This window comes from Prosopis cineraria, unplaced genomic scaffold (genome assembly GCF_029017545.1).
Source record: "Prosopis cineraria cultivar Desert tree isolate PC_DT_omini unplaced genomic scaffold, ASM2901754v1 PC13, whole genome shotgun sequence".
Taxonomy (NCBI): Eukaryota; Viridiplantae; Streptophyta; class Magnoliopsida; order Fabales; family Fabaceae; genus Prosopis; species Prosopis cineraria.
In genome coordinates, this window is record NW_026555344.1 from 326,162 (window position 1) to 339,362 (window position 13,201).

General features: G+C 34.5%; 1 protein-coding gene across 1 annotated transcript; it reads left to right on the top strand.

Moving 5' to 3' along the window:
* Nucleotides 1-1,266: 1,266 nt before the first annotated feature.
* On the top strand, nt 1,267-9,582 carry LOC129291595 (ATPase GET3A). Its single transcript, XM_054929049.1, has 7 exons — nt 1,267-1,651; nt 2,171-2,295; nt 3,286-3,436; nt 4,005-4,115; nt 7,649-7,787; nt 7,884-7,999; nt 8,980-9,582. The coding sequence occupies exons 1-7, from the start codon at nt 1,391-1,393 to the stop codon at nt 9,142-9,144; spliced, it is 1,068 nt and encodes a 355-aa protein (XP_054785024.1). The 5' UTR covers nt 1,267-1,390; the 3' UTR covers nt 9,145-9,582.
* The last annotated feature ends 3,619 nt before the right edge of the window (nt 9,583-13,201 follow it).

Here is a 13,201-nt window from a genome sequence, read left to right on the forward strand (position 1 = left end):
CCTTCCTTCTAATATACTTGACCATCCCCAAGAGCATTTACTACCTCTTTTAGCATTAAAAAAATCTTCTTTAGGAAAATATAACCCCTTCAAAATCCTACACCAAGTATCATCAGGACTTTAAAACATTCTCCAAGCTGTCTTAGCTAGCAATGCCCTATTAAATCTTTTAAAATCACGAAACCCTTTCCTTATATCAAATGGGTAAAATAAACGTAAAAAATAAACATCTAAGTGGTTGCAGTAAGTTTAGTTAGCATATTGATTAGAAATATGTTCAAATTTGGCATGCCATTTTTTTTTTAAGGGTAAAGATTTTGACATTCCAATTGAAGGCTCTGCATTGTTTTGGGCCAGCGATTGAAGGCTCTGCGCTGTGTTCTTGAAAACAAGCCCGCCAACATTTGTCTCTTAATACTCCCACTCTTTATTTACTAATCACTTTTAATGCGTTTTACTTCAACAACAAAAAAAACTAAAATTCATTAATTTTGTTTAGAAGTTTTACAAATTCTCAACTATAATCTTATCAAATATATATGTATGTATACACACACACACACATTAATAATTAATAATATATTTTTCTTCTTCAATATTTAATGGAGGTAAAAAGAAAAATTTGTTGTAAGAATTTAATAATGTAATTTATAAATATAATAAAAAAATTTCTCTTTTTATTCTATAAATAAGACCTCATTTCTACTAAGTCCTTGACAAATATCATATCATTAAATTTTCTATGAACTTATTATCGATGTAAGTATATCAATCATCAATTATTAATTAATTTTAATAATTTTGATGTTTATAATATTTTTTAAAATATACAGAAAATTTTTAACTTATTCATCTGATCTTATTTATAAGGTAGAGAGAGTTTGTTTATATTAATCTTATTTATAGATCACTTTAAATCATTATTATATTTATTTTTACTATTTTGTCCTTGTTAAAGTTAGGAAGCTCATTAAATATTGGAGCATTTTATTTTTAAAATAGGTATATTTAATAAAGGTAAAATTAAAAATTTATTAATTTTTTAAATAGAGTAAATTAAATTAAATTTTTATTCTAATAAAAATATTAAAAATAATTTATAAATAAAATAAAAAAATTATATAAATTATGGATTATGGATGGTATGGTTCCCGGCCTTCGGATAGTTAAAATTATAAAATATTGACAAAATTGCCTCAAGTTTCAACCTAACAAAACATTTCACGATATCTTTTTTTTTTTTTTTTTCTCGTTTATTCATTTCCAGCTATCGTAGGGAAAACGGTCTTCTGATTCTCTCCGTCATTCTGGACTCGCGAGTCACCGGGTCGATTGACAATCCAAGCAGAGGAGAGAGAAAGATAGGGGGGGAGAGAAAGAGACTGTGGCCATGGCGGATCAACAAGACTTGCCTGAGGGAACGGTGCAGAACTTATTGGATCAAGAGTCTCTGAAGTGGGTCTTCGTTGGGGGCAAAGGCGGTGTTGGGAAGACCACATGCAGTTCCATTCTTTCGATCCTTCTCTCCAGGGTTCGAAGCTCTGTTCTAATCATCTCCACCGACCCCGCTCACAATCTCAGTGATGCTTTTCAGCAACGCTTCACTAAGACCCCCACTTTGGTTAATGGCTTTACAAATCTTTATGCCATGGTAAAATTTCATTTCCTGGATTTTCATTTGTCTTTTTTGTTGTCCTTATCGTTTTCCCTCTTGGAAGAGGCTTGTGTTTCAGATTTGTAATTATGTTTCTATGAAGAATCTGAGCATCATCATGTTCTCAATTGTCATGCTCTATGGTCAACAGCGACGGAAAACGTTGATGCTCTATGAGTATTAGAATCTCAGTTTGCTGCGCGCGCGCGCGCACACACATTTTCAGTTTTTATATTGCCAGGACGCTTTTTGAGGAATTGGTATTGGCTTACATGAGTGCAAGATTTATCTGGAACCATCTATATGTGTTGACTTCATTTCAATTGTTTACATAAAAAAAAATAGGTTTTAAAACTTTCTAGCATTGGTTGTTGCATCTATTTCTGCAGAGCTATTTCCTGTGTCCTTCACATTTCAATTATCTTCATAGTAGTTTGTAGTCTAGGTCCAGTTTTTGTTTTAATGTACATAGTTTGCGCTGTATTTGTCCTCAATTTATATTATAATGCTTAACAGGAGGTGGATCCTACTGTTGAACGTGAAGATATCAGTGGTACCGATGGAATGGATAGTATGTTTTCAGAACTAGCTGGTGCTATACCTGGGATTGATGAGGCAATGAGCTTTGCTGAGATGCTGAAGTAAGGGGGGAAAAAAATGTCCTTGTGATTCAACAGTGACTTGAAATTTTGCTGAATATTTTTTTACCTATGTTTTGAAGTAGTTTGAGGACTGTTACGTTTATAACTTTAGTTGGACTTCACTTTCTTGGATAAAAAATATTAAATTGGGTAAAATTTTGGGTGAAAAGAAGAAAGGTGATAATGGAAAGTAAATCATGTAAGGAATTTCTCGCACCCAAATGTTTGTTTTCAACTTATCTTTATCCAATGTGGGACTCCATTATGTCACTGCTGTTGAAGAGCCTATGACCTTTGTGGCTTTACTCTATGGTGATCACTAGGTTGCGCCGTCCAGAGGTGGTGGGTTCTGTGGGGTTGTCAATGTGGTCTCTGGCACTCTCCCAGATGTTCATTTGAGATTCATCTCTTAACCTTGAACAAATTAGCAGTTAAAACATTACAGACTAGACTGATTTCAACTTTCAGGGTTTATGAGAACAGGAGTCCTTCAAATGTCCAGCTGAAGGAAGAGAAGAAAATTCAATGTGTTTGATGTAAACATTATGCAGGAATTTTGGAAATCTTAAAATGTTTTTGAAGAAAAGTATATCTGGGAAATTAATACTATTGGAAATAAGATTACCATGTTTGGTATGTGACCTATAATGCACCAGAATATATTTTCACCCATGTGAGACTTCAATGCTACTTGGACACGTTGCCTATCTGTTTAACATGTCTTCAGACCTGTTGGACCAATAGAGAAGATCAGTTTTTCGGTTTAGACAAGTGCTGGACTAGGCTCATATACACTAACCAAATCTGTTTATGATGATTTCGAAATCTGAATTTGGATGCATGTTTTGCAATTTATTCATTTCTATAGTGATGTGAGGGCATGTGGAAGTTGTTTTTCCATTCCAAGTCTTTGATCTGCAGAATTTATTCTTGATAAATTCATCTAAAATATGTGAACTGATTTTTGGTTTAATTTGACAATTTCTACAGATTGGTGCAAACAATGGATTATTCTATTATAGTATTTGATACTGCTCCAACTGGTCATACACTCAGACTTCTGCAATTTCCATCAATTTTAGAGAAGGGTCTTGCAAAAGTGATGTCTTTGAAAAATAAATTCGGTGGTTTGTTTAATCAGGTATACTTTCTTTCTTAGTTTGTAAGTGAAAGAGGCTCACTGTTTTGAATAATTATTATATTGCAATGTTTAAAAAATCCATAATCCTTATTTTACATATCTTCCTCATAGAGGATATGAGATCAATGCAATTGAGCATGTTTTTCTTTGTCACAGGACAGGATGTATGCTGTTCTCTGCAGTGTGTTGATCCTACTCTTAAAATATTACATATCCGTGCATTATGCTTTTCAAGATGGAATGCTTGCATGAATCTGTGATGTTTAATCATTTTAGAGTTGAATCGCAGAACATCTTTGTGGTGTGCCGAAATATGGGTGTCTTCATGATGTTTGCATTAAAGTAGCATACTTTGATGGCTTCTAAACTACATTGTGTGTTACTATTCATCACACATCTTTCTAAATACATTTTTGGGAAATCAGAACCATATCTTCCCTGTGCAATTTTCTTGCAGTTTTGTTTAATCTATTTCCTTGCTCTCAAACTTAATTGATCAGGTGATGTGTGTTTGCTTCATTATCTGTGGTGTAATGTAATAGGAAAAAGTTTTCTACTCTCATTGCAGATGTCAAGTATGTTTGGCATGGGTGATGATTTTGGTGAGGATGCATTACTTGGGAGGCTTGAAGGCATGAAAGATGTAATTGAAAGAGTTAACATGCAATTCAAGGATCCAGTAAGCCAAGAAGCTTTCTTAATTTCTTTTCCGTTTAGTTTTGAAGCTGTCAATTGATTGTCATCTTCCTCTGAATTATAACTTGTGTTCTTAGATATTATAAAATCTGGATAATTAAACCCAGATCAAGCATTGGATTTTTGAGGCACTGGTTCAAGGTTCATTGGTTGAATTAGGGTCAAACCATGGTGGAATTAGTTGAAATTAAATTACTATATTATTATATAAAAATAATTATCATATAAAATTTTAAGTAAAAATAATAAAATTCTATAATAATTAATTCCATAAGTTAATATTCAAATCCAAAGAAGATTGGGTTTTGATAATATCATGAGAAAAGGCATGGAAAGAATTGAAGAAACGAATGGCTATTATGCTAGAAGATTAGATTATGATATGATTAGTGGGCAAGTTTTTAACTACATCAGAAATGACAATGATCAAAAGTCGGCAGGCCAACAGAAAGCATGAGGGAAAAAAAAGGAAATTGAAGCCATAACAAGAATCCCAATTTGAATTTCAGATGTAATGTGACACTGGCTATTCAATTATCTCTAAAGCAAATTATAGAGAAATGAAGTATTATCCATTAGTCGTGAGTTTTGAATTACTGAGGAACAAATAGAACCTAAAAGAACAGAACAAAGAGTGAGTGTCACAGAGGTGGATAGAAATCAGATTCGTACAGTTGCTATAGCAGCGTCAGTTGCAGAGGATGGCGAGAAGGACAGCAGTAGTCCTTCATCATTTCACTGTGCAAATATTTTTCTCTCCCCAATATTGATAGAAGAACAGTTTTGAAATGTCAACATTATTTTTGAAAAAAAATTAAGACATTTAACAAACATTAACAAACTTTCTTAATTTATAAAAAGGAATGGAAGGAGTATATGGGTGTGCAGGCTCGAGTAAAGTAAATATATAATCATCCCACAGGGTTAATCACTTGTCTGCTAGATGTTTCTAAGTTGGAATTTTTTTGTGGAGATTCCTAAATTGTATTGATATTCTCAATTTGTCATCTCTTTCTACATGCCTTATCTTTTTATGCTCTAAACCATATCCTATGCTTCAGATGTTAACTATTTGATGATTTTCCCTTAAGATTGAAACTTTCGTCATGTATGTGTTTTGTTACAGTTTTTACTCCATTTAAATTGTTAGATGGAAGTTATAGCCGACTTTTTGAACTAGAAGTTAAATTGATTTTTAGTAGCCTATCATCAGTTGTGAGCCTGAAGTTTTGAATCTGAACAGAATATCTGCGACGGATATTTATGGACTAGTTTCTTTTAATATTCATGATTTGTGTCTCCTTGATTCAAATAGTTTTGTGGATTGATAAAATGAAGATGAGCTGTGTCGCGCCCGTATCATGATCTCCCAAGAAAAGAAGATCAATAAATGTAGGAGTTGCCATCAAAATTTTAAAAGGATAATTTTGAAAACCTTTTAAAAAATAAAAATGTTCTATAATAATCAGAATAGGGTTCAGCAGTCAGTTGTGCATGGGGAAGGTGTTAGGCACCTCATATCACCCGTCCGTAAGAACGGTTACCCTAAGTTGACTAAACAAAATTAATATGAGCTTAAATTACCCTTAATTAATGAAAAAGGAAAAAAGAAGAAAATTATAATTAAAAAATATTTATTTATAAGTTGGATTTGACCTAGGATAAAACCCTAGGGCCTACGTATCCTTTAGAGGGATCAAAGCCCACGAAGTTCAAGGGTAAAAATACGTGTCAGTTTGTTAATATTTCTTTAGAAAAATAATTTTTCATCTTAAAAAAATTTTAATTAGATTGGTATCTTTTAATTAAAGAAAAAAAAATTATTCCCTTATTTGATAAAGGATTTTTTTTTATAAATAAAATAGATTGAAATTCCTACGAAGATTCACAAAAATCTCAAATGGAAATTAATTTATTTTATGCCTACGGAGATTTTAAGATCTCACACGGCATAGAAATTATGTTTCGACCTATCTATACTTATGGAAAAAGAAAGGCTCTTTTTTTGTTTTAAAGAAAGAGAAGAAAACAAATCAATTGAGAATCATGATTAGTGTGCCTGTGATGGCCCATTGCCACACATGACATACTAATAAACTAGTTACTTGCGAAAACTCTAAAAATCTCACACGGTATATATAAATTAAAAAAATACAATACAAACACAAAAGTCTCAAATCATATGGTGTAGTGTGTGCTAGAGAATGGTATAATAATATAAATGGCTTGTAAAAAAAACCAAATAAGAGATCAAACCTTTGGGGCTTTACCACTTGTTGCAACTTAGATGATTAGAATAATCATCTCTATCTTATAACAAAAGAAATAACCAACCAACACATATGCTTGTGTGTATGTGCTCATGTATGCTTGTTAGAACAAAATCACACACATACACACACTACCTACACAAAGAAAGCCATGTTGACTTAAATTTGAAAGGAGAGAGGAATGGACAACATACACATGTACACACATCTAGGGAAAGAAGCATGCACGTACAGGAGCATAAAACCAAAAAAAAAAAAAAAAGATATCCTTGTGAAATCACATTCAGATTGAGACGGGGAGGAACAAAACAAATTTAAAAAAAAAAACAAGCGATAGGGGAAATGAACCCGTCAGACACATCACGTCCATAAAAGCGCGCATGCGCGCAGCACACAAGAATTTTCGAGAAGGGAGAAGTGGAAATCAAAAGGATGATCTAAATCAATATATAATCATACACCCTTCAGTCTTTAACATTTTTAAAGATTATACATGTAATCTCAAATGAGAGGATTGGCTTTTCTTAGGGTATTAGAATATTGAGCAATTGGTATTATCTTATCTCGAACATCCCTACCCAATCCTAATATCATGTTATAATGAGTGGAGATGATGCAAGAGAACAAATATTCTCTACCTTTTCAACAAACTCTCTCAAGCTCCTTTATTTGTTGCCTGCTCTTTTTTCCTCCTCCCCTTTTGCCTTGATCACCACCCTTTTATAGAAGAAAATTAGGACTTCCCACTGTAATGGTTGAATCCCATCAAATCACAATTTGTGATTAATTTTATTTGATTTTATTTTAAATCAAGGCACAATTTTGGTCCATTTGACTTTCCCTAATTGAAGACTCATATTAAGGCACAAATTTGAGAATTTTTCATTTAATTCTTATTTATTAATTTCGTTTTTTATCATTTTATTAAAAAAAAGCTCTTCAATTTTTTATTTTATTCCTTTATTTTTGTGGGGGCCTGGACAAAATGGGGTGTTCACAAGCTGGAAACTCTGTTAAATTTGTTGGTATGATGGCAATCAGAATTAACTGAAAATTGAGAAGGATTTGTTTTAACCAGTAGAAACAATTTGAATGTTATAATTTCTACATTGAATTATCCTAGAAGACCGTTTACTCAGTCATTAATCCTTGCTATGATTTGGTTACCTTAGCTGATGCTCGGGTGGTTAAATTATGCCAATTTCCTTTTAGTCACTTAAATGTGCTTGGGTACCTTCGTTTTCAGGACATGACTACTTTTGTCTGTGTCTGCATTCCGGAGTTCCTCTCTCTATATGAAACAGAGAGATTGGTTCAGGAACTGACAAAATTTGAGATTGACACGCATAATATCATCATCAATCAAGTTCTCTATGATGATGAAGGTAGCATGTCTATCATGTCCTTTATATTACACACACAACACACATTGTTTTTCCTTGTCTTATCAATGTTATTTATTGATCTACTAATACTTACAGATGTCGAATCCAAGTTACTTAAAGCAAGAATGAAAATGCAACAGAAGTACCTAGACCAGTTTTACATGCTGTATGATGACTTCAACATTACCAAGCTGCCATTGCTCCCAGAAGAGGTAAGCTATTGCATTTGAAACCACAAACTATAAATCATATCATAACGTATTGATGAATAATCGCTTAAAAATAGAGCAAAATACTCCATAGTATATTGTATCACAAACTTTAACCAGCTGCCTCTGCATTTTCCTGATTTTCATGCACAACTTCTCAATATTTTGAAAACATATATGACCTTCCAGTAAAACGTTAAAAAACCCTGCACGGACTCATGAAATGCTGCATGCACCTCCCTTGAATTTTTACGAGTTTTTGATTGGAACATGTGCAGATTTTTGTGTAGGATCTGAAAAGCTGAGAGTTCTGTAACTTTAACAATACTGAAGTCACATCATGCCTTTCTACTATAACACTGTACATTATTATATTATATGGGATCTTCAAATGATGCAAAAGGCATCTGTATATGCATGATTTTGCATTTTCTTGCACCAAGCCTTCCATCTTCCTCCAGAATTATTTTGCAGATGGATATATGTTGTGGTTGATTGCTTTTTCCTAACGATCCTCATGAATTTGTATATCTCTGCTATACCAGTATATTGCCAGTCACCAATTGAACCTAATATCGCTTGAACTATCAACACCTGTCACCCCTGGATTGTATCTTTTGGTTTCCTAAATTGGAAGAGTTTGTTGATGGTTCTGAAATTTTGGCTTTTTGGCTTGGTTTGCACTATAGGCATGACTGCTTTGCCGTTGGTGTTAGCGGCTTCAGATCTTTGTTTGAATTGTGATTCATCCAGAAGGGATTGAAAATCAATGGTTCCGGCAATTCCAGCTGGGATCTTCCCCTATTCTTACGTTGAACCATTGGATCTAGTTGTTCCTGGTTTTCTTTCTAACATGGTTGCCAATTTATTGGCCTCAACACCAAAAATAAAAATCTGCATTCTTGCACCAAAGTGATTTTAAAAAGAAAAAAATTATCAGTTATTATTATTTGCTTATTTTTTAGCCATCGCAAATATGATAGGTTACTGGGGTTGAAGCTCTGAAAGCATTTTCATCCCATTTCTTGACACCATATCAACCTGCATCAAGTGGAGACCCAGTAGAACGGCTAGAGCGCAGAATATCAACATTGAGGCAGCAGTTAAATGAGGCTGAAGCAGAACTGGAGAGACTCAAAGCTAGCTGATTGTGCTTTGGTCGATATTGCCATTTTTGGTTCCCATTTTTTCCAATTTATTATCAGATAAAGCATATATTCTGGATTGGGCTGCCAATGTAAGGTTAATCCTCTTTTTTGCCTCTTTATTTTAAATCGGGTTCCCTCTCCACAAAAGAAAAAAGAAAAGGAGCAAGTCCAAATGGAAAATGTTGAGGTTAGCCTAATTTGTTTTTTTGTTTTGGGGAGTATTCGTAGTTTCGTGACCTTGTAATTTCCAGATTACAATGAATGGGATAACTTGCTTTTTCCAAGATGGTAGAACACATCTTAATATGCTAATTGAGGATTTATTCTTAGATACTCCCAAGTCTATTATGAATAAGCATAATGTATGCTTGCTTGGTAAATCCACGACTCTGTTCTATTTATCTCCTGTAAGTTGAATCTACGTGAGAGTTTCTGATTTATCGAGTGCAATGTCTGATGACAGTTCTATTTATCTTCTATAAGTTGAATCTACATGAGTTTCTGATTTTCATATATTCGGTGACTTGGGAATGTTTGAATTCTTGGAAGGATAAACCCTTGTGCGATGGATTTTCACTGTTCATCATTACATGATTACTTTTCAAAAGAGGTTTTCTATATGTTGTATTATGATTTTTTTTTATTTTTTGATAATCTATGTTGTGTTATAACTCCGCCTATGTTTATAGCCGGTCCCAAGCCCGGGTAAAGGAGGAGGGTTGTGTTAGGCCATCAACAGCCAATGTAAAAATTTGTTGAATCTATCATGAACATGGACAATAGACGTTATAATGTTAATGCTAGGTCGTTGCCCGTAAGTAACGCGCTGCATGGCTCGAGTACAGTGATAAGTGAGTTAGAGCCGCTGCATCGGCGCCCGGATGTAGTGTTAAATGAGCAAGGGCTACCGCGTCATTTTGGACGCACGCGGCTAAAGAAGTTAGTCCATAAGAGCAAAATTAGATTTGGTACTTGGAATGTTGGGACATTAAATTGTAAATCTGTAGAGGTTGTAGGGGTTATGATTCAAAGGAAAATCAATATCCTTTGCTTGCAAGAAACAAAATGGCGTGGAGAAGAAGCTAAGGATATTCAAGGTTTCAAACTTTGGTATACAGGAAAAGTAAGTGCACGCAATGGAGTAGGCATCATTATAGATAAGGAGTGGAAGAAGAACGTTGTAGAAGTTAGCAGAATTGGAGACAGAATTATTTCTTTAAAAATGATAATTGGACGTGAGACTGTTAATATTGTTAGCGCTTATGCGCCGCAAGTCGGGATAGAAGCCAGTCTTAAGGAATTATTTTGGGAGGATCTGGAGGGGTTGATTCGACACATACCACAGAGTGAAAAGATTTTTATTGGAGGAGACTTTAATGGGCATGTCGGGAGGGAAGCTGGTCAGTATGCGAGGGTGCATGGTGGTTTTGGTTTTGGAGAGCTAAACAATGAAGGGCAAACTCTTCTTGATTTCTCATTGGCGTATGATTTTAAGATTGCCAACACTTGTTTCAAGAAGAGAGATGAGCATCTCATCACCTACAAAAGTGGAGCCTCAAGGTCGCAGATTGATTTTCTTTTGGTTAGGAACACAGATAGAAAACTTTGTAAAAATTGTAAGGTGATCCCTGGAGATGCTGTAACGACACAACATAGGGTCCTAGTCCTTGATGTGTGTATTATGAGTAAAATCCAAAAACGTCGACAAGTAGTAACACCAAGGATTAGGTGGTGGCAATTAAAAGGTGAGAAGCAAGATATTTTCAAGCGAAATCTTTTGGATAAAGGAATTTGGGATTCTCAGGGAAGTGCTAACATCATATGGGAAGATATGGCTAAAAAGATACGGGAGGTTGCAAAAGTAGTTTTGGGAGAATCGAAAGGTCCTGGTCCGAGAGATAAGGAGTCTTGGTGGTGGAATAATAGTGTACAGGACAAAATCAAGTATAAGAAGAACTGTTTTAAAGCCATACATTTGTGTAACAATGAGGAAAATTGGGAGAGGTACCGTATGGCTAAGAAGGAAACTAAGAGAGCTGTGGGTGAAGCTCGTTCTAAAGCTTTTGAAGAATTTTATAAGAACCTTGAGACGAAGGAAGGAGAGCAAAATATTTATAAGATTGCCAAGAGTAGGGAAAGAAAATCAAGAGATCTAGAACAGGTAAGGTGTATTAAGGATGAAGAGGGAAGAATTTTAGTTACAGATGATGAAATTAAAAATAGATGGGAGACTTATTTTTCTAAACTTTTCAATAATGGAGAGGATTCATCTAGTAACTTGGAGGATTTAGTAACTGGTGAAGGAGAACAAAATTTGTCATTCTATCGAAAAATACGTGATAAGGAGGTAAAGGAAGCTCTTAAGAAAATGGCAAATGGTAGAGCTAACGGACCTGATTGTATATCTATCGAAGCGTGGAAATGTTTAGGTGAAGAAGGGGTGAGATGGTTAACTAAGTTATTTAATGTGATTTTACGGTCCAAGAAAATGCCTGATGAGTGGAGGAGAAGTACATTAATTCCTATTTATAAAAATAAAGGAGATATTCAGAATTGTACTAACTATAGAGGGATTAAACTCATGAGCCACACAATGAAATTGTGGGAGAAAGTAATTGAGCACAGGTTGAGATTGGAGACAAGTATTTCTGAGAATCAATTTGGTTTTATGCCAGGTAGATCAACTACAGAGGCGATTTATCTACTAAGGGGATTAATGGAAAAGTATCGTTGTAAAAATAAAGATCTACACATGGTTTTTATTGATTTGGAAAAAGCTTATGACCGTATACCAAGAGAAGTGCTTTGGAAAGCGTTGGAAAAAAAGGGAGTACGGATTGCTTATATTAAAGCCATACAAGATATGTATGAGGGGGTAAAAACTAGTATAAGAACGCCTAGTGGTCAAACAAAGGATTTTCCTATAAAGATTGGGCTACATCAGGGATCATCTCTGAGTCCTTATTTGTTCAACTTGATTTTAAATGTTTTGACGGAACATATTCAAGAGGAAATCCCGAAATGTATGCTCTTCGCGGATGATATAGTTCTTATAGCAGAGACAAGAGAAGAGGTTAATTGCAAACTTGAGTTATGGAGGAGGACATTGGAGTCGAAAGGTTTTCGTCTGAGTAGAAGTAAGACGGAATATTTATATTGTAAATTTGATAAAGGACTATTCGAAAATAATTTGGAAGTGAAATTGGGAGATCAAATTATACCTCAAGTGGAAAAGTTTAGATATTTGGGAGCCATTATCCAAAATGATGGCGAAATCAGTGGAGATATTTCACATAGAATTCAAGCTGGGTGGTTTAATTGGAGAAAAGCTAAAGGAGTTATTTGTGACCGTAAGGTGCCTAATAAACTTAAAGGAAAGTTTTATCGTACTGCTATCAGACCGGCAATGTTATATAGTAGTGAATGTTGGGCTCTAACGGGACAGCAAGAGCATAAAGTTGGAGTAGCAGAGATGAGAATGTTACGATGGATGTGCGGACATACACGTAAAGATAAAATTCGAAATGAGCACATACGTGAAAAAGTGAGGGTGGCACCTATTGAGGAAAAAATGGTAGAAAATCGGTTGAGATGGTTTGGGCATGTACAAAGAAGACCAAGGGAGGCACCGGTGAGAAGAGTGGAACATATAACTTTGAGTCCGATTAAGAGAGGTAGAGGAAGGCCTAAGAGAACACTCTTGGAAGTTGTTGAACGTGATCTCTTAATTAATAATATTTCTAAAAGCTTAATAAATGATAGAGCACAATGGCGTCTTGCAATCCAGGTAGCCGACCCCACCTAGTGGGATAAAGGCTTGTTGTTGTTGTTGTTGTTGTTGTAATCTATGTTGTGTTATGCTTTTATTGGGAATTTCCATGAGCCATTGATTTTCACTTGGGAGAATGATAGTTAAAGACCTTGTAAAAGCATTTATTATAATTAGATTCATCAAATTATTGAAATTTTAATAAAAAAATTGTAATCCTTAACTGAACTAAAAAAAATTCCCTTTACCAAAAATAGCTTGAGAGTTAAGAGCCACCCGCTGGCCGCC

What these genes read in the sequence shown, in the direction of transcription:
- LOC129291595 (XM_054929049.1), top strand. Translation starts at nt 1,391, where the DNA reads ATGGCGGATCAACAAGACTTGCCTGAGGGAACGGTGCAGAACTTATTG. An exon ending in ACATGCAATTCAAGGATCCA is followed by an intron (nt 4,116 to 7,648) that starts GTAAGCCAAGAA and finishes CTTCGTTTTCAG; the next exon opens with GACATGACTACTTTTGTCTG. An exon ending in AGTTCTCTATGATGATGAAG is followed by an intron (nt 7,788 to 7,883) that starts GTAGCATGTCTA and finishes TAATACTTACAG; the next exon opens with ATGTCGAATCCAAGTTACTT.